This window comes from Pseudorca crassidens, chromosome 2 (assembly GCF_039906515.1).
Source record: "Pseudorca crassidens isolate mPseCra1 chromosome 2, mPseCra1.hap1, whole genome shotgun sequence".
Taxonomy (NCBI): domain Eukaryota; kingdom Metazoa; phylum Chordata; class Mammalia; order Artiodactyla; family Delphinidae; genus Pseudorca; species Pseudorca crassidens.
In genome coordinates this window covers 185,364,231-185,385,885 of record NC_090297.1, presented here as the reverse complement: position 1 = coordinate 185,385,885, position 21,655 = coordinate 185,364,231, and the positions used below count along the sequence as shown (strand labels likewise).

General features: G+C 41.4%; 1 protein-coding gene across 1 annotated transcript in view; it reads left to right on the top strand.

Moving 5' to 3' along the window:
• KDM5B (lysine demethylase 5B) overlaps positions 1-21,655 on the top strand; it is a 76,929-nt gene that overhangs the window by 36,181 nt on the left and 19,093 nt on the right. Inside the window, exons 5-14 of the mRNA XM_067729954.1 lie at positions 6,428-6,562; positions 8,342-8,438; positions 9,776-9,885; positions 11,415-11,573; positions 12,050-12,169; positions 14,231-14,389; positions 15,035-15,216; positions 16,503-16,665; positions 18,709-18,828; positions 19,805-19,999. Of these exons, the coding sequence (XP_067586055.1) occupies positions 6,428-6,562; positions 8,342-8,438; positions 9,776-9,885; positions 11,415-11,573; positions 12,050-12,169; positions 14,231-14,389; positions 15,035-15,216; positions 16,503-16,665; positions 18,709-18,828; positions 19,805-19,999 (1,440 nt within the window). The remainder of the gene's footprint in view (positions 1-6,427; positions 6,563-8,341; positions 8,439-9,775; positions 9,886-11,414; positions 11,574-12,049; positions 12,170-14,230; positions 14,390-15,034; positions 15,217-16,502; positions 16,666-18,708; positions 18,829-19,804; positions 20,000-21,655) is intronic.

Below are 21,655 nucleotides of genomic sequence, written 5' to 3'. Positions count from 1 at the left end.
CTGTATGATTTCTTTTCTTCTGCTAACTTTGGGTTTTGTTTGTTCTTCTTTCTCTAATTCTTTAGGTGTAAGTTTAGATTGTTTATTTGAGATTTTTCTTGTTTCTTGAGGTAGGCTTGTATTGCTATAAACTTCCCTCTTAGAACTGCTTTTGCTGCATCCCATAGGTTTTGGATCGTTGTGTTTTCATTGTCATTTGTCTCTAGGTATTTTGTGATGTCCTCTTTGATTTCTTCAGTGATCTCTTGGTTATTTAGTAACGTATTATTTAGCCTCCATGTGTTTGTGTTTTTTACATCTTTTCCCCCTGTAATTGATTTTTTTAAAAAACAAATTTATTTATTTTATTTATTTAATTCTGGCTGCATTGGGTCTTCGTTGCTGGGCACGGGCTTTCTCTAGTTGCAGAGAGCTGGGGTTACTCTTCCTTGTGGTGCGTGGGCTTCTCACTGTGGTGGCTTCTCTTGTTGCAGAGCACAGGCTTTAGGCGTAAGCTTCAGTAGTTGTGGCGTGCAGGCTCAGTAGTTGTGGCTCGCGGGATCTAGAGTGCAGGCTCATCAGTTGTGGTGCACGGGATTAGTTGCTCTGTGGCATGTGGGATCTTCCTGGCCAGGGCTCGAACCCATGTCCCCTGCATTGGCAGGCAGATTCTTAACCACTGTGCCACCAGGGAAACCCGCCTCTAATTGATTTCTAATCTCATAGCATTGTGGTCGGAAAACATGCTTGATATGATTTCAATTTTCTTAAATTTACCGAGGCTTGATTTGTGACCCAAGATGTGACCTATCTTGGAGAATGTTCTGTGTGCACCTGAGAAGAAAGTGTAATCTGCTGTTTTTGGATGGAATGTCCTATAAATACCAATTAAATCTATCTGGTCTATTGTGTCAATTCAAGCTTGTGTTTTCTTACTAACTTTTTGTCTGGATGATCTGTCCATTGGTGTAAGTAAGGTGTTAAAAGTCCCCCACTATTATTGTGTTACTGTTGATATCCTCTTTTTTAAAAAATTTTTTTATTATTTTTTTTAAAGTTATTTATTTATTTATTTTGGGCTGTGTTGGGTCTTTGTTGCTGTGCGCAGGCAACGAAGTTGTGGTGAGCAGGGGCTGCTCTTTGTTGAGGTGTGCATGCTTATTGCAGTGGCTTCTCTTGTTGCGGAGCACAAGCTCTAGGCGTGAGAGCTTCAGTAGTTGTGGCTCACGGGCTCTAGAGTGCAGGGTCAGTAGTTGTGGTGCATGGGCTTAGTTGCTCCGCGGCATGTGGGATCTTCCGGACCAGGGCTCGAACCCGTGTCCCCTGCATTGGCAGGTGGATTCTTGACCACTGTGCCACCGGGGAAGTCCCTCCATTTCCTCTGTTATAGCTGTTAGCAGTTGTCTTATGCATTGAGGTGCTCCTATGCTGGGTGCATATATATTTATAATTGTTATATCTTCTTGGATTGATCCCTTGATCATTATGTAGTGTCCCTCCTTGTCTCCTATAACATTCTTTATTTGAAAGTCTATTTTATCTGATATGAGTATTGCTACTCCACTTTTCTTTTGATTTCCATTTGCCTGGAATATCTTTTTCCATCTGCTCACTTTCAGTCTGTATGTGTCCCTAGGTCTGAAGTGGGTCTCTTGTAGACAGCATATATATGGGTCTTGTTTTTGTATCCATTCAGCAAGCCTGTGTTTTTTGGTTGGAGCACTTAATCCATTAACGTTTAAGGTAATTATCGATATGTATGTTCCTGTTACCATTTTCTTAATTGTTATGGGTTTGTTTTTGTAGGTCCTTTTCTTCTCTTGTGTTTCCCACTTAGAGAAGTTCCTTTAGCATTTGTTGTAGAGCTGGTTTGGTGGTGCTGAATTCTCTTAACATTTGCTTGTCTGTAAAACTTTTGATTTCTCTGTCAAATCTGAATGAGATCCTTGGCAGGTAAAGTAATCTTGGTTTTATGTTCTTCCCTTTCATCACTTTAAATATATCATGCCACTCCCTTCTGGCTTGTAGAGTTTCTGCTGAGGCATCAGCTGTTAACCGTTCCCTTGTATGTTGTTTGTCATTTTTTCCTTGTTGCTTTCAATAATTTTTCTTTGCCTTTAATTTTTGTCAATTTGATTACTATGTGCCTCGGCGTGTTTCTCCTTGGGTTTATCCTGCCTGGGACTCGCTGCACTTCCTGGACTTGGGTGGCTATTTCCTTTCCCATGTCAGGGAATTTTTTGACTACAATCTCTTCAAATGTTTCTTGGGTCCCTTCTCTCTCTCTTCTCCTTCTGGGACCCCCTATAATGCAAATGTTGGTGCGATTAATGTTGTCCTAGAGGTCTCTTAGGCTGTCTTCATTTCTTTCCATTCTTTTTTCTTCATTCTGTTCCACAGCAGTGAATTCCACCATTCTGTCTTCCAGGTCATTTATCCATTCTTCTGCCTCAGTTATTCTGATATTGATTCCTTCTAGTGTATTTTTCATTTCAGTTATTGTATTGTTCATCTCTGTTTGTTCTTTAATTCTTCTAGGTGTTTGTTCTTTAATTCTTCTAGATCTTTGTTAAACATTTCTTGCATCTTCTTGATCTTTGCCTCCATTCTTTTTCCAAGGTCCTGGATCATCTTCACTATCATTATTCTGAATTCTTTTTCTGGAAGGTTGCCTATCTCCACTTCATTTAATTGTTTTTCTGCGGTTTTATTAGTTCCTTCATCTGGTACAAAGTACTCTGCCTTTTCATTTTGTTGATCCTTCTGTGAATGTCTCTTCTTGCTGAATTATTTGTGCATAAATTTTTATGCCCATTTCTGATTTTTGAAAATAATCCTTAGAGGAAAGGAGAATTAAAATACATATTTTTTTAAAAAAAGAATGGAAAACAGCAATGAGACACTACTACACACCATTAGAATGACTGATATTCAGAACATGACAACACCAAATGCTGGCGAGGATGTGGAGCAACAGGAACGTTTTTCCATTGCTGGTCGAATACAAAATGGAACTGCCACTTTGGAAGACAGTTGGACAATTTCTTAGAAAACTAATAAACGTGCTTTTATCATACAATGCAGCAATCACACTCCTTGGTATTTACCCAAAGGAGTTGCAAACTTATATCCACACAGAAACCTGCACCTGGATATTTGTAGCAGGTTTGTTATTCATAATTGTCAAAAGTTGGAAGTAAGCAAGATGTCCTTTAGTAGGTGAATGGATAAACAAATTATGGTACAGCCAGATGATGGAGGCTAAAAAACAATGAGCTGTCAAGTCATGAGAGGACAAGAAGGAACCTTAAGTGCATTTTTTTTTTTAGGATTTATTTATTTGTTTTATTTATTTTTGGCTGCGTTGGGTCTTAGTTGTGGCATGCGGAATCCTTCGTTGTGGTGCGTGGGCTTCCCTCTAGTTGTGGTGTGCAGGTTTTTTTCTCTTCTCTAGTTGTGGCATGTGGGCTCTAGAGCGCGTGGGCTCTGTAGTTTGTGGCCCGCAGGCTCTAGTTGAGGTGTGTGAGCTCAGGAGTTGTGGCGCATGGGCTTAGTTGCCCCGCAGCATGTGGGATCTTGGTTCCCTGACCACTGATTGAGCCCGCGTTCCCTGCATTGTAAGGTGGATTCTTTACCACTGGACCATCAGGGAAGTCCCAAGTGCATATTTTTATGAAAGTTAAAGAAGCCAATGTGAAAGGACTGCATGTACTGTATGATTCCAACTCAGTGGTATTCTGGAAAAGAACTATGGAGACGGTAAAAAGATCAGTGGTTGCAAGGGGCTGAGGGCAGGAGTGTAAGATGAATAGGCAGAGCACAGAGGATTGATAGGGCAGTGAAAGTACTCTAGATGATCCTCCACCTTTGTCCAAACTCATAGAATGTACAGCACCAAGAGTGAATCCTGATGTGTGAACTGTGGACTTTGGGTGATGTGTGAATGAAGGTTCATCAGTTGTAGCTAATCAGTTGCTACATCAGTTGTAGCAAATTCTACTACTCTGGTGGGGGATGTTGATGATGGGAGAGGCTGTACATGTGTGGGGACAGCTGGTGTATGGTAAATCTAGGTACCTTCCTCTCAACTAGGCTGTAAACCTAAAACTGCTCTTAAAGAATAAACCCGTAATAAAGGGGGCAGGGGTAGAGTGCACAATGAAGGAACTGTTGCAAAAGGGTAAACTTAGGCCTAAAGTAAGTTTCGGGAAACTTGAGAGAAGTTGTGTGGTGATGTGCTGGATAACGGGACAGAAGCCTCAGTCTTGTATCCCTGTGTTTTCTAAATGTCTTAAGGGATTGCTCTGCCCCTGTAGGGTGATGTCATTACGGTGTGATGATATAAATCACCTCTAAATTCCAGTTTCTCAAACAAAGGTTTAAGAGTTGGCATGCGATAGCATTAAATATAAAACAAACACATCAAGTGTATGTTTTGAATCCTGGTTTGAAACAAAATAATCTCTTCATATATATTCTAAAGAGCTTCTGAGCTTGATTTTATCTTAGTTCTTCAAAGTCCTTATACAGCCAGGCAGGCCATGGATTACAGAACCATTTAGACTAGTGGGAGATGAGAACCACATATATAACATCTGAATTTCTGACCATCCACTTAATAAAATGTCCGTGATTCAGCTCAGTTCATATCTCCACAATCACACATACTTTCAGGTCTCAATAGAAAGTGTATATAATACACGAAGGAGGTTAATTTAGATGGAGGACAGGTTTTTTTCCCATCTGCATGTTTTCATTGAACATACTCTAAACGCTCAATTGAGGACTTGTTGTGGAGTGGGCAGTGATATTCCATACTAGTGGAGTTGATGTTTCTAGATCAGATCAGTGTGTAGGTTTAATTAGAAGGAGCAGAATATTTAATATTATAGGTTGTGCTCCCAGTGGTAGATTCGTTCTTGTTTAGAGTATCAAGAAATCTATTCTAGTATTTTTTTAATAGTACATATTACTTAAATGTCAGAAATAGATTGTGTTAGATGGTTGCTCTGTATTTTCTTTTGTCCTTCTCCCCATTCTCTGGATTCTTTCTGCAAATGTCAGGAGGAAGGAGCCAACCATGTTAGTGACACTGCATGGTTGTAATGGTGCTCGCAGAGCCAAGAGTTGTAGAAGGTTATAGTTTCAGTGTATCTTATTACAAGTATGGATAATACAGTAGACCTTCAGTGGTTACATTTTGGAGCCTGTTTTTAAAAATGCTTCCTGTGGCATTTGTAGGACCTCTTATAAAGGAGTGGTATTTACTTGAAATTCATATTAGATTCAGTGGTAATATTTTGTGGTCACTGTGTTTTGTTGTATTGGCATTAAATACTCTTTTTCGGTGAGCTTAGAATCAAACTAAAAAGAAAAATCAAAGCAAGAAGAGATTCTTGTATGATCAGAACCAAAGTTATTGCTGTGGGCTATCAACCTTTTTCTTGTGAGTTAGACTTTGTAGGAATATATTGAAGAAAAGGAAAGCTTTAATAAGGGATAATAGTCACATGATCTGTTTTCTCAATTCAAATGATATCTTTTTGATAATAGAAGGTTGCTAATTATGTTTAAACCTACAGGATTGTAAAATTTAGAAAAATTACTGGATTCCATATTTTATTACTGTAAACATTTTAAAAATGAGATATTCTGATTATGGAAAGCTATTTGGGGAACATACAGGGGGCCTTTCTAGCAGTTTGGGCCTTCACTTAATTTACAGTTGCAAGCAGGGATAATTGTTGGCTCATGGAGACTGCCTCGAGCCTGCTGTGGCCTGTTGTAACCTGATGAGGTGATAGCAACAATTAAATGAATTGAAGCAACACCATTCACCTCCTGAAAAAAAGTCAAGCTGTTAATATAACTATATGTGTGTGTATATGGTTGGTAACTGCAGACTTGTCTTTGTGTTTATTTAGATTTTAAAAATTGCACACCTGTTATGTATTTCCATAAATCATTGTAAAATATACCCTGCAAAAATCCAGTGAAATTCTCTTAAGATTAAAAAAGGGGGAAGGGACTTCCCTGGTGGCGCCGTGGTTAAGAATCCTCCTGCCAATGCAGAGGACACAGGTTCGAGCCCTGCTCTGGGAAGATCGCACATGCTGCAGAGCAGCTAAGCCTGTGCGCCACAACTACTGAGGCTTCACTCTAGAGCCCGCGAGCCACAACTCCTGAGCCCGCGAGCCACAGCTACTGAGCCCGCGTGCCACAACTGCTGAAGCCCACGCGCCCAGAGCCTGTGCTCCTCAACAAGAGAAGCCACCGCAATGAGAAGCCCGCATACCGCAATGAAGAGTAGCCCCCGCTCACCGCAACTAGAGAAAGCCCATGCGCAGCAACGAAGACCTAACACAGCCAAAATTAAAAATAAATAAATTTATTTTTTTAAAAAAGGGGTGGGGGAGAATTCATCAGTACAGTTGTGTTTTATTTCCAGTGTCTGCAGAAGCCAAACCTGACCACAGACACAAAGGACAAGGAGTACAAACCCCATGATATTCCCCAGAGGCAGTCTGTGCAGCCCTTGGAAACGTGTCCCCCAGCTCGACGAGCAAAACGCATGAGAGCGGAGGTGAGAGCCTCGTGAGGTTGATCAGACAGGCCTCAAGTCCCGGTGCTAACGTGTGTCTGACCCTGGATTTCTCTCATGCACGTGCTCTTCATAGATTGAACTTTACTAACCTCACAGAGGGATGCTGTTTATACTCTGGCTTTTACACTTGGGGGAATTGCACTGTCAGAGGGGTGAGGAATTGAAATCTTTCTAGGTTTATGCTGCCTGGACAGTCAGCTGCTGCATGGTTAATGGTCAGAGGCTAAGAAGAATAGGTGAATAGGCGTTCATTGTGACCCTTGTGATGTTGGGCAAGATTTATTGGGAATTAAGGTTAGTAGGAGTGAAGTTGGAGATTTTTGCTGAAAAGTACTGTTTTTGAGAGGTTACGAAGAAGGTAGTGAAAGCTATTTTTCTCAGACTTCCTGAAGAGGAGTATGGAATCTGTGGCAAACATTTATGCTAAGCCAGAAAATATTCAGGGAGCAAGGGGGCTGGTGATGTAACACACAGATAACATGAGAGTGAAGCCTGAGGGAAGATGAGGAGTGAAAGACTTAAGAAAGACAAGTTGCTCTTAGATTTTTCTGCTCTGAGAGGTTTCTCCTGGAAAGGGAGAAGAGTGTTCTCCCAGTTACCTTGTTCCCACACAGAGCTGGGTAGGTTTCGGGTTCCTTGATGGACATATGAGTATGAAGAGTCAGTGATTAATATATTAGGAACAGTTTAGAACTGGGAAGCCTCATGGCATTAGTTAGGTTTCTGAATCAATAGTTGGGTTATTTAATAATTATTGGTGAGGATGAAAAAAATCAGCCATTTTGCTTTCTGAGGAAATGGATAAATAAGAGAATTACTTTTCACTTAGGTAAGTTGGAGATACGAAAAAATTTAGCGACTCCATTTTTTTGAAGTGAGAATCCCTCAGAATAGGAACATATATGGTTATTTGAAACCCACAAGCAGGCTGCAGGTTTATTCGTCTTAAAGTCAGTTCTTGTTTGAGCACATCTTGATCTTTAAATGTGTAAGACATGCCCAGTGCTGTGGATGCCTAGGTCTGTCTTGATGACACATCATGGTGATGGTATGGCCCTGGAAGAAATCGTGTTAGCAGTAGATATCCTGATTGTGCATGAATGAACACAGGCACAGTTCCACAATGCCACTTGTGTCCCAGAGCAGACAAGGCTTTGCTTATCAACCAGTATGAGCACTTCGTGGACACCAGGTACTGAGACTGGCTCACAGGCTCTCACTGATGAGGGAGCCGTGACTCAGCGGTGTTAGGGGAGCAGTTTGTAGTGACAGTTCACTACAAGAATTAATAGAAACTTGTTGTGGAAGCTGAGTTTTCCTTGAATGCTGTCATACTTTGGAAGAGCCAGCAAACTCTTCTAGGCTGATGAAATTCCGTTATTTATGTAACTGTTCAGGATTTGGCTAAGTTTTGTAAGTTGTGAGTAGATGAGAACTGAGGGGCTTCTAGGAGGAAATACACACTGTTCCCAATTTGGGTAGTAACACTTCCTATAAGTCATCCCTGATCCTTTGACTTTTTCCTAAATTTTTGACCTGTTGAAGTGGAGAATACTCCTAACTTCTAAGTTTCCTCATTCATTCCTTAAGTAATAATAATATTAAGGGTGGAATCTCTGCTCTAAGGGAGAGAGTTTTGAATGTCCTGTTAATAGAGAGAATTTATAAGATTATAGGCACTTTGTGATTCCAATTGGATTTTAGAAGATTTCTGTCTTTTTAAAGGAAATATTCATGTATATGACAAATTTTTTTAAGGCCATGAATATTAAAATAGAACCAGAAGAGACAGCAGAAGCCAGAACTCATAACCTGAGACGTCGAATGGGATGTCCAGCTCCAAAGTGTGAAAATGGTAAGAAAGTTCATCCATGAATAGGAAGGAAGAGTGAATAAGTAAAAACAATCATTCATCTGGTAGTTAAGAAAATATTGGAGCAACTTTACATACTAGTCACTGGGTTGTGCCTTGAGAAATAAAATCTTATTAATATCCTTGTTTTCATAATTAGATGACTGGAAAGAGAGATAAACAAATGAATATATGCATATTAGAAATGTGATTGAATTTCTCAACTGTAACTAGTTGCTTTTGAGGTGGCCAAAAAGTTCATTCGGTCAGTGAATATGTTGTTCCATACAGTTCTTGGTGAAAATGAAAAATGTGTCTTATTTTTACTTAAAACCAAGCAAACTTTTTGGCCAACCCAATACTTTGAAATTTGGTTCAGTAGCATTAATTGTAAAGAAGTGATTTGTGAGAAGCATAGGTGCCTTTGACTGAATATCTGATAGGCTTGTTTCAGGCATGGCAGGCAGGCAGGCTTTCTTAATCTGAGTTTTAATTGACAGATGCTCGCCTGGTCACTGCTTGATGTCAGCCACTGAAAGGTAGGTTTGACACTGTCTTGAGAGAAATTCTATATAGGCAGGCACTTAGTAATGAAGAAGTAGTTATTGAAATGGGCTTTTCTTAGTGACTGATGAGTTAGTGGGAAAGGCAGCACAATGTAATGGAAAGTAGATGGAGTTGTAAAAATACAGATCTGAATCTGAATCCTGGCTCAGCCACTAACTAGTTGTATGACCTTAGAGATACTTCTTGACTTCTTTTAATGTCAGTTTTCTTGTCTTTGAAACAGATTGGTTGCAAAGGGTTATATGATTGATATAATAACAATTGATGGAAAGCATTTAGCGCAATACCTTCCGCAGAATAGCTCATTAATTGATAGCTAGTGTTTTAGAAAATTCTCAGTCTTTGAAACCAGGAAGCTAGAGAGGCTAGTAATCTTAGATCATGGAGGGATAATCTGTAACGTGGAGGGGGTGCTGTTGGTGAACGGTCAGTGTCTTATGGTCAAGATCAAGAGGAATTTGCTTTCACCAGCATATGTTATGTCTTAGTCTTTAGAAGAGCATATCTTCGGCTCCCAATTTGAAAGCATACAGACCTGAGCAACATCTGGTATCATATCTTGTGCTTGTATCTTGGAATTTGAATGGTGTGAGAGTTATACGTCACCCTAAAGTAGGCAGCACGGAGCTCCTGAACGTAGTAACTCTGGGTGCTGCTGCGCTGGAGCGAGCAGAGAACTGTGTCCGGGGCACCCCAGCAGCAGGAGGGATGAGCACGGGAGGGAGCTGACGGGACAGAGCAGAGGGAGTGCTGACCTGGACTGCCTCCTACAGAGAAAGACGGGAAAAGCAGCCTCAAGCAAGAACCTGCTGAGAGGAAGGAGTGTATTACAGAGAGCGAGAAGGAGAAACCCAGGAGTCGAGCGAAAAAAACCACCAGTGCTGTGAGTCGACATCTTTAAACACTTTTACAGCCCGGTTTATACTTAGTGCCTTACCTGGGACTGCTGGCTCAGTGTCTCACAATGAAGAGACCTTTCGAGGTGGTTTGTAGTATCAGTTTATAAACAGGGAAACACGGATGCGTCGTGAAATCAGTAGTAACAGCTGGGGGCGTTGACAGCCATTTTTCTGGAGGACGTTCAGTTTAGCACTGAATATTGGTGAGCTCAATCCTATGGAGAATTGTCGATAACCGACTAGCCCACCTGCAAGCGAGCTGAAGGTAGATCAGAAATCAAGATGATGTTTTCCAACTTTACAGCAAGGAAGGATAAGGGAAGGAGTGCGCAGGTAGGAGGGAGGCTAGGGCCTAGCAGGGTCAGAGGCCTGGGGAGCTGTTCACTCAGGTGGAAACAAAAAGCCAAGCTCTCTTCCTCAGCCCCCTTCTGAGCACCTGGGAGCAGCTTGATGACAGTGCTTTTGATCTTGGAATTGGAAGTTATTCCAATTAAATGTTCTGTTCATAAATATCATCTCCCTCTGCCCCAGCACAGAAACAAACAAAGCAGTCAGAAAGCTAGCAGAGCCCAGGTTTCTATTTGCTACAACAAAAAAGTCTGCTCCGACTGCCATAATGAAATATCACAGACCGAGTGGCTCAAACAAGCGAAGTTTATTTTCCCACGGTTCTGGAGGCTACAAGTCTGAGATCAAGGTGTTTGAAGACTTGGTTTTTTCCTGAGGCCTCTGTCCTTGGCTTGTAGATGGTCATGTCCCTGTGTCCTCATGGTTTTCCTCTGTGTGTGTCTGTGTCCTAGTCTCTTCTTACAAGGACACCAGTCATACTGGATTAGGGCCCACCCATATGACCTTTTTAACGACCTCTTTTAAGACCCTGTCTTCAAATACAGTCACATTCTGAGGTACTGGGGGTTAGGACTTCAACATAGGAATTTTGGGGAAACATGATACAATGCATAGTAGGTAATGACTGTGTAGTTTTATTACTGTGTATTTGGGGGAACTTCTTAACTATGACTAATTAGAATGTAAAATGGTAATTTAATGTGGTTAGTTAACTTCAGTTTTGCCATGTTAAAAGGAAACTAAGTTTTGTAAAAACTGTAAAATCTTTGCCTTTTAACATGGCAAAATTGAACTTTTCCTTTATTAGTTCTGTTTTTGGTTAGGTGGATAATTTATTGCCTAACATGTTATTCTTCTAGAAGACTATCTTTCTGTAAGCTACTAAAAGCTGGATATTTAAGTAACAAACTTTAATTAAAACACACAATTGAGAAATCTTGGAGATCACTCTTCAGAGTTGGGAATGCATGAGATATTTTGAAATATCCCATAATAGAAGGTGAAACATTTTTATTTAACATGTCCCTTATAGAGGGTGAAACATTTTCACTTGCAGCATATTGGAGAGACTAGATTATGCCTCAGATCCATTTCATTCCTAGAGTTTCACAGAATCAAACAGCAGCTCATGCCCCTGTGTTCTGTGCCCATTTTCATGCTGCAGGTTGACCTGTATGTCTGCCTCTTGTGTGGCAGTGGCAACGATGAGGACCGGCTTCTCTTGTGTGATGGGTGTGATGACAGTTACCACACCTTCTGCCTGATCCCGCCGCTCCATGATGTTCCCAAGGGAGACTGGAGGTGTCCTAAGTGTTTGGCTCAGGTCAGAATTAATAGCAGAGGTGGCATTAGAAAATTTCCTTAAGAAGGTGTTTTCTTCACCTTCCGGTTTTAGATTTGGCAATTGATAATAAGGAGTATCATGACAAAAATTGGGGTGGGCCTGAATAGGAAAGAGGTCTTGGAAGTGAGCTACACAGCTATGCAGCAAGCTGAGAGTCAGAAAAACATTTTAATAACTACATTTTTAAAAATTTCATTTAAAAAAAGCATTGCATGCTCTTTGCAAAAATTCTTAGGCACTGAACAACTTAAAAAATAGATAATTTCATAGTCCATAGATAATCACTGTTAATATTTCGATGTATATTCATCCAAGTGGAAATTGCACAAATGGAATTACACTACACAATTTTAGTAAACATATATAATTTCTCATATATACATATATATGTGAACCAAAAGTAAATATACATATAAATAAATATCTTTCCTTTTTCTTTCTTTGTGTTTTGACAGGAGTGCAGTAAGCCACAAGAAGCATTTGGCTTTGAACAGGCAGCCAGGGACTATACCCTCCGTACTTTCGGGGAAATGGCAGATGCGTTCAAATCTGATTACTTCAACATGCCAGTCCATGTATGTACATATATAACTGCTTCAATTTAGGATTTTAATAACTTTTGGGGAAAGGTATATCTGAAGACGTTTGAGTTGGCCCTTATCTCTGATAGTCAGTCATTGTCTTGCACAATGAAACCTTTAATTTGTTCGGTAGTATTAACATTCCACAGTACTTCAAAATGCATTCTAATTTTTCATTTGATTAAAGATAGGCTTTTTGAGACAAATCATATAACGACAGTAACAGAATACCAATGAAAGGAAATCACCAGCAATCCTTTCAGCTCAACAAATAAAATTCAAAGAAAACTTTGCAAAATTTATTGAATGACTCCTGTGTGCCAATCCATGTGCTGTGCCCTGGGGGCACATTTACCTCTTGTTATGTTGTCATAAGTTAGCACTGTAAACTTTAGGATTTTATAGTTATTTATTTATTTGGCTTCGTCGGGTCTTAGTTGCAGTGCATGGGCTCTTTGGAGCACGGGGCTCTCTCTAGTTGTGGCACGCGGGCTTAGTTGCTCTGCGGCATGTGGGATTTTAGTTCCCCGACCAGGGATCGAACCCACGTCCCCTGCATTGGAAGGCAGATTCTTAACCACTGGACCGCCAGGGAAGTCCCTAAACGTTAGTATTTTAAATTCTCCTTTATTCCCTTAGAAGCATAAGCATGCTTCATTCAGCATTTACTATTCCATCAAATGAGTACACTAAAATGAATGGTTTCCTACCATACTTCTGGATATTTAAGCTGTTTTTCCTCACTAGCAACAAAGTGCTATAGCAGACATTGTATGCATCTCCTTTTGGGGGGGGCGGGGGCTGTGTTGGGTCTTCATTGCTGCGCGTGAGCTTTCTGTAGTTGCGGCGAACAGGCACTATTCTTTTTTACGGTGCATGGGCCTTGCATTGTGGTGGCTTCTCTCGTTGAGGAGCACAGGCTCTAGGCTTCAGTAGTTGCGGCACGTGGGCCCTAGGGCACACGGGCTATAGTAGCTGTGACGCGAGGGCTCTAGAGCGCAGGCTCAGTAGTTGTGGCACACAGGCTTAGTTGCTCCACGGCATGTGGGATCTTCCCGGACCAGGGATCCGGGAACCAGTCGGGATCTGGTTGTTGAGCCCACCTGTGTCCCCTGCATTGGCAGATGGATTCTTAACCACTGCGCCACCAGGGAAGTCCTGTATGCGTCTATTTAATTGGATTATTTTCTTAATATTTATCCATTTTTTTTCCATCTAATAGCTGTATCATTTACGGGACCATAGCAGTGTATGAGTGAACCTGCTTTGCCTCACATCACTAACATTAACTGTTAAGTTACTTAAAATGTCCCCTTATTTAACAGACTTATAAATTCAAGTAATATTCCCTTTGAATTTTCAGTTCTTTTTACCCCTCCTGCATTACATATTATTTCCCCATATGTTCGCTTAACCAGTCCTGGTGCCTCTTGTATTTGTGGTTGGCTTTTTGCACTTTGAGGGACAGGCCTCTGGCCTCATATCAGATTAGTGCAGATCCTAAGCACTCAGCCTGGCCAGCCCTTTACACTTGGGCCTGCAGCCGCAGAGTTGTTGCACCCTGCCTTTTCCTGGTGACTGCCCACACTACTCTCCGCAAGGTCTAGTGGAAAGAGTGAGAGGGTGGACTCAGGTGATGTGTTTGAACGCATTTCAGAGGATAAAGCATTGTTCAAATACAGCTAAGCTAACTACTGTTACTAAACAGAAGTCAACCAGGTTGTATATTAGATTCCTCAAAACAGAAAAACATCTCCAGTTCTTAAATCTTAGCACTTTGCTTTCCTTGAGTCCTTTTACAGTAGTGGCCAGGTTGTTGATAGAGGAACATGAATTCTTAGTCAGCTCTTGGTTATAAAATTCCTTTTAGAAAATGAGGTTCATGTCTGAATTGTCGGGGGCCAGTTGAGGAACACTTGGGACGTCATGTACAATTCTTCCTCAGGCTGCTATCCTGGGATTCCTGTCACTTAGCCTGTCTAGTCAGATTGGTCACCGGCAGTTTGTGAGTGTCTGAGGAGAGTCACTCTCTTTACTTCCTTGTTTTGTATGCAGATGGTTCCCACAGAATTGGTTGAGAAAGAATTTTGGCGACTGGTGAGCACTATTGAAGAGGATGTTACCGTGGAATATGGAGCTGATATCGCCTCGAAGGAGTTCGGCAGTGGCTTCCCGGTTAGAGACGGGAAAGTGAAGCTCTCGCCTGAGGAGGAGGTAGGTGTGGCTGTGAGCATGTGGACTTGCGGGGGCGCCAGCGGGACGGGCAGGGGACGCCTTTAGAGCGAGCCCACTGTTGATCCAGAGGTCATCACGCTGGGCTAGTAGCAGCTGTGCTACAACACGTATGTCACTTGGAACTTGAGATAGTCATGGAAATTTGTTGGTTGGCTTGAAGTAATTTATGATACTTTCAGCAAATCCTTAATTACCAGATTTTTAATGATTTCAAGAATAGCAGAAAGAACCCATAGAAGAATTCTAGTCCCAACTAGATGATAAGGGAGAATCACTTACCTCCCTTCGACTTCCGATTCTGTAACTTTGGTTGCTCGTTCTGAAGAAAATCTGAGGGATTGGAACCAGATACACACACATAATATAGACACACACACACAGACACACACACACAAGTCCATTTATGTAAAGCGCAGAGCTGGGCAGAAGTAATCTATGGGCATCCAGGAGGTAAGCATAGTGGCCCCCCCGCCGCCATTCTTTTTATTTTGAAGGAGACTTTTCAGCTTGCTTTTTGAAACCAGCAGAGTTCCAAAATGTTAGCATGATAAAGAATTTAAGTATAAAGTATAAACCTTTATTTATACTTTATTTATAATGTCAAGATATTCTCCTTATTTTTAGGAATATCTTGACAGTGGCTGGAATTTGAACAACATGCCAGTGATGGAGCAGTCTGTCCTCGCTCACATCACCGCTGACATATGCGGCATGAAGCTTCCTTGGTTGTACGTGGGAATGTGCTTTTCTTCCTTCTGTTGGCATATTGAAGACCACTGGAGCTATTCCATTAACTACCTGCACTGGTAAGGGGTTCCAGAGAACCTACAGATGGTATGCACGCTGAGTTGGAAAACTTACCCACCTCTTAGTTGTGACACATCTCTTAACTGAGTCTGAAGAGTGATGAGGTTTTTTTTTTACCATAGGTTTTTTTTTTTTTATTTTATTACTATGGGGCAGGTATCCTAACAATTTAAGACAAAGGTTCTTAAGAATCCATAGGAAATCCATGAAACCCTGCACTTGCACATGAGTTTTCAAGTATAACAGGCTTCTGGGGAGAAGATAAGACAGCTTTTCACTAATTGTCAAAGAAGTGTTTACTCGCAGAAAGGTTAGAAAGCACCAAGTTGCTTTTACTGCGGAAACCCCTTCCCGTTCTGTGGGCTTGGTGGCCCAGATAGCCCTTTGGGCGAAGAGTGGGGCATGGGGCGTGTGGGTCCTCCAGGACCTCGGGACTGACTGCTCTTGACGGCCTGCTGAGTTCTAGCATCACTGTGCACCGTAGGTAGAACGCGCCCCATCCGCGCGTGTCTGTGTGTGTGTGTGTGTGTGTGGTGGGCTGGGGCGGATATTTGGGCTTTCTAAGCTTTTATTTCACATCTGTTTCCCTCCCCTCCATTTCCCTTGCTTTCTGAGTACAAAAATATTTGAAGATCTGTAACTCACTTAAATTCCCACACAGGGAATTTGAGGATGTACCACAAGAAAGAGGGAGCTGGCCTTTTACGTGCCGAGAGTCAGTCCTGCTTCCCCAGGCAATTGCTCCCAGCTGTGAAATGATGTTTACCATACCTCACAGGGATGTTACAGATTAATTGGTTGACAGTTAAATGTGCTTTGGAGAGGAGCTCTTTAGAAATGCTAATCGCCTTACTTAGAGTTTGGTTTAACTTGCTGTCAGGGCGGAGAGTTGCCATCCCTTGCTAGTTGCTGTAGGAAATTGTGGTGACCACATACCCTGTAGCTAACATAATACCTTATATTCTTAGAAATGCTAGATATCTACATTTTCTGAAGGGTCAAGGGTCAGGGAAAATGGGAGGGAAAAGAGGGACCTCAGATGGGAAGTCTCATGTTTAAACTTTATCCTTGAAGAGGGAAAATGTATTACATATGTTCAGATCATATTTCTGGTGATACTTCTTCAGTTTGAACATTGCCTTACAAAGCAGGATCTAAAAAGTAGGAACTGGTTAACCATCTTGTTTGCATTGGTGTTTGCTGGTTGATTTTGTGTATGAGTTGAAGAAGCTACTGAAATTTCATGTAAATTTTGAGATTGATCTGCTTTTACAATCTATTTTAGGGGTGAGCCAAAGACCTGGTATGGAGTCCCAGGGTACGCTGCTGAGCAGCTGGAGACAGTGATGAAAAGGCTGGCCCCGGAGCTCTTCATCTCCCAGCCCGACCTCCTCCACCAGCTCGTCACCATCATGAACCCCAATACCCTGATGACTCACGAAGTGCCTGTATGTTTTGGGTCAATCCTCCTGCCACCCAGGCTTTACTCCCCACTTCTCTTTTTCCCTGTTGCTCACGTTTTTATGAAGCTGATTTGGCTGTGTAGAAACAGCTGTTTGGTGTCATTTAGTACAATATTGCATTAAGCCAGTGGGACTGGATCCTCAGACACCATAGAAAGCTGAGTTGTTGCAGCTGATGACTAGATTGCTGAGCAGCCTTACTTTGCAATAGTGACTGTGAGGCTGTCTCTTCCTTTCCTTTCTGGTGTTCAGTTCAGAGTACATTCACAGGTTGTACACCATCACCATTCCTGCATTCTAAACTATAACTTTTGTTTATAACTTCAGACCTTCAACACAGCAAAACAAAAACCGTAAAAAATAAGTGTTGTTAGTATAAATTAGTTTACTCTGAAAATGGCTAGGTTCTGTTATTGATATAATTAGATCTAAACTCTTGTGTCAGAATCCTTCGTACTCCATCCCTACTTTAGAAAATAACTCATTGAATTTACATGGTGACATGCTTGGTGGATCGTACATTCTCCCTGCTGCCCCTAATTAAGCTTAAGAGAAAATTTATTTCAGTGTCTTGAGCTTGGATTTCAGGGTTCCCACTCTAGACTGAAAGATGCTTATTGGTGCTTTTTCCTATGAGGTTTTTCTACGAAGTAACAGTTATTTTTGCTTAGTGGCTTCCTTTCGGAGGAAACTCTGAAGGCATTTTGGGAGGCCAGATTGAGATGTATGAAGTTGAAGAATCCATCTTAGTTAGCTCAACCAAATGTAAATGATACATTTACAATGTTAAGAGGAATTCTTGATCTTGCGACCTTCATTTTATGCTTTTGGGTTCACAGGCCAGTAAATGGGGGCAAATGGAAAGGAATTTTCTTTGAGGGATCATAAAATATTCATGGGCCAAAGCTTAGAAAATAAGGACCAATAGTCATCAAAATACCACCATCTCCTCGTTGTTGGCATTTTCCATCTTGACCCCCCCCCACCCCCGCCCTTCGTTGATGGGTCTTTCTGATCTGTTATGAGTCGCTGGCTTTAGAAGAGACCTCTCGCCCTGTTCTTTAATAGTTGAGCAAACCACGTGGGGCTAGACTCTGGACCTAGAGAGGTAGGTGAATGAACTCGTGCATTCGGGAACTCACAGTGTAAGGGAAAGACAGCGTTTACACAGATCACGGAGGAGTGGTGTGGTTTGACAGTGGTGTTGACTCGGGGGCTGAGCCATTAACTCTGAAAGGGCTGGAAAGGGCTCCTAATGGCGTTTGAACCAAGGCGTGGGCTCTGAAGGGGAGTTCGTGTGGCAGAGAGTTGAGGAGGAGGCCCTCCCGTTGGAGGGCTGGAGGGCTGTGCTCCTGCCGCTGTTGCCGACTGCAGACTTGGCCTGTCAGAGCCCGGAAGGGCGTGTTCCAGCACAGGGCGGAGCCTCAGCCCGAGTTGCACGGCCTTGTGGCCTGGGTGCTGCTTGAGAATTGGCATTTCCAACAAGTTCCCAGTTGCTGTTGCTGCTTTTGGAATGGGAACTACATTTTGGAGAACCGCTGGTGGAGAGATATGTATTGAAAAGACATCTAATATTATTACTATTATGTAGTAGTTCGTTCAGTCTGAGGATTTTGTGCCTAGAGCAATATAGGTGTTTTTCGGGTAGAGGGAAAAGGGGAATTGCTGGTGGGAGGTAAGTTTGAGGCCCAAATGAAGAAGATCTCTGTGTGGAATGAGATCCTTGAAATAGAGTGGAATTTCTTCAATTGGTGGTAGGAGATCCTATTTCAGTATGATAATATTTGGAAAGATGTGTCCTGATCCTGGATGTAGCCAGATTTTTGTGGTGTAAGCTGTTTTCTCTTGAGATACTTATCAACCTGGCAGTCTGGGGAACTACTCCATCTTGTGGCAGAAATGAATATCTTTAGGTAATATTCAGCCATACTTTTTTCCCTACCCTTTCTGGAGAATCATCTGATAGTCTATGTCTAGATTGTCTTTCGTGAGGATGTCGCTGAAAATCTCCAATTTCTGTCTCCTTAGGTTTACCGAACTAATCAGTGTGCTGGGGAGTTTGTGATCACATTTCCAAGAGCCTACCACAGCGGTTTCAATCAAGGTTTTAATTTCGCTGAGGCCGTTAACTTCTGCACTGTCGATTGGGTGTGTAATTAGGACCTAGCAAGCCTTTTCACATTTACCGTTTTTCCTGCAGAAATGGTATAGAATGCTTAGAAACTGTCATGTGTCTAGTTGCTTAAACCAGTTGCTGCTGAAATGGCAGGTCAGCCAGCTGTGTACCTTCCCAGCAGGAGAGGCCCTGGCCCTGCAGTGTCAGCCAAGACCTGGTGAAGAGTCTGCTGAGCGACGTTTTGGCTGAAGCTTAGTATCTCATTGCAAACTGATAACAACCAGTTCCAGTCTTAAGACTGTACTTTATGCAGCACTGGCTTAAATTATCCAAACACAGTAAATTTTAATGACATTTGGTTTCAGGTAGTTGTAAAGTGGAGTTTTTATATTAGTATTAATACTTTTCATTTGCCTAAGAACTACCTAGTTTAAGTGGGTGTGGTGTTAAATCTAATAAATTATGACCTTCAGTGCCTTTTTTTTTTTCTTTAAATAATACTGGGTTGGCCAAAAAGTTCCTTCAGGTTTTTCCGTAACATGTCAGGGAAAAACCCAAATGAACTTTTTGGCCAACCCAAAATAGTTGGCCCAATAAAATAATACCCAGTAGTAATACCTACATCTATAATTGTTTTCTGTTCTATAGTTTTTAGAGCATTATTGTTCCCTGAAGTAGATTAACCACACCAGTTCCACACAGTTGTTTCAGGAAATGTGTAAATTCATATTTCCAATTAGATTCTACATTGTTGTAGACATTACTGCATTATTAATACATTGGGTTTTTAAACCAGATTTTAATCAATGTACCTAATTTGCCAGATCCTTGAGGTGCAAAGATTTTAAAAGGTCCAAGGCTTGTTAGAGTCTAGTTTTAGGATTGATATATGATATCAATATATGACCCAAGATGTGATATTTGGTAATTGATAATAAAGGTCAGGAGTCTTTGGAAACAGGAAGGAGAGAGATGAATGTCACGTGTCCTCCCTGTCTTTTGGCACAGCTGCCCTTAGGCCGACAGTGCGTAGAGCATTACCGCCTGCTGCACCGCTACTGTGTATTTTCCCACGACGAGATGATTTGCAAGATGGCCTCCAAGGCGGACGTACTAGACGTTGTAGTGGCATCAACTGTTCAGAAAGACATGGCCATTATGATTGAGGACGAGAAGGCTCTAAGGGAAACTGTTCGTAAATTGGTAAGGTTTCTGGAACCCCAACTGCATGTCATTGGGTGTTACTTAGTAAAGTTCTTATGCACTTTGAAACCATTTTAAGGAAACTTTTCCTTCATTTCCTTTAAGACCATTCTAATAGATGTATATTGACGTCTCATTGTGCTTTTACTTTTCATTTTTCTAATGGCTAATGATATATTGAACATCTTATCATGTATTTATTTACTACCTGCATATTTATCTCTTTGGTGAAGTGTCTGCTCACATGTCTTGCTCTACCCCTTTTTCATTGGATTGTTGGGAGACTTCTCTTTATTCTAGACACCAGTCCTTTATCAGATAAATGTTCTGCAAGTATTTTCTTCCAGCTAGTGGCTTGTCTTTTCATTCTCTTAGCAGTGTCTTTCAAAGAGCAGAAGTTTTTCATTTTGATGAAGTTCAGTTTATCAGTGTTTTCTTTTATGGATCTTTCTTGGTGTGTCCTTCTTAAGAAATCTTTGCCTAACCAAAGGTTTTCTCATGTGTAGTCATCTAGATTTTCTAGGTTTAGATTTTACATTTAAGTGTTTAATCCTCTTAAGTAATTTTTGTTTATGGCAAGGTGTGGGTTGAGATCATTGTTTTTGCATATGGCTGTCTAACTGTTCCAGCAACATTTCTTGAAAAGACTCCTTTTTCCATTGAATTGCCCTGGCACCTTTGTTGAAAATTAATTCACACATGTGTGGAGCTACTTCTGGACTCTGTTCTAGTCTGTTAGTCTGTGCATTTGTCCTATTGCTAATACCATATGGTCTTGATTACTGTAACTTTCTAATAAGTTTTGAAATGAGGTAGTGTGAGTCCTCCAACTTTGTTCCTTTTAAAAATGGTTTTGCCTATTTTAGTTCTTTTGCTTTTCCATATAAAGTTTAGAATCAGCTTACTGATTTCTATCAAAAAGCCTGTTGGCGTTTTGATTGGAACTGCATTAAACCTATGGATAGTTTGGGGGAGAATTGACATCTTAACAATACTGAGTCTTCCAATCCATGGACATAGTCTAGCCCCTCATTTATTTAGGTGTTCTTGATTTCTTTCAGTATTTTGTAGACTGCAGCACACAGATTTTACACATATTTTCTTGGATTTGTAATTAGGTATTTCTTATTCTTTGGTACTATTATGAATGGTACTTTAAAATTTTTTTTGATTTCCAATTGTTTATTGCTAGTATTTAAAAATACAATTGAGGGCTTCCCTGGTGGCGCAGTGGTTGAGAGTCCGCCTGCCGATGCAGGGGATGTGGGTTTGTGCCCCGGTCTGGGAGGATCCCACATGCCGCAGAGCGGCTGGGCCTGTGAGCCGTGGCCGCTGAGCCTGTGCATCCAGGGCCTGTGCTCCGCGACGGGAGAGGCCACAACAGATACAGTTGACTTTCCAAAATTGACTCTGTATCCTACCTCCTTGCTAAATCCAGTAGTTTTTTGTAGATTCTTTTGGGACAGTCATATCCACAAATAGTCACATTGATTTTTTTTTTTCTTCTTTTATGTGCCTCTTTAGAATGTTGGCTCCGTGGAGCTCACCTTGAACCAACAGCTCACCTTCCCCTGATATTGTACAATTGGGAAAACAATGCCCAGAGGGTTTAAGCGTCTTACCAAGGTCTTTGGAACTTTGAGCACGCATAATTTT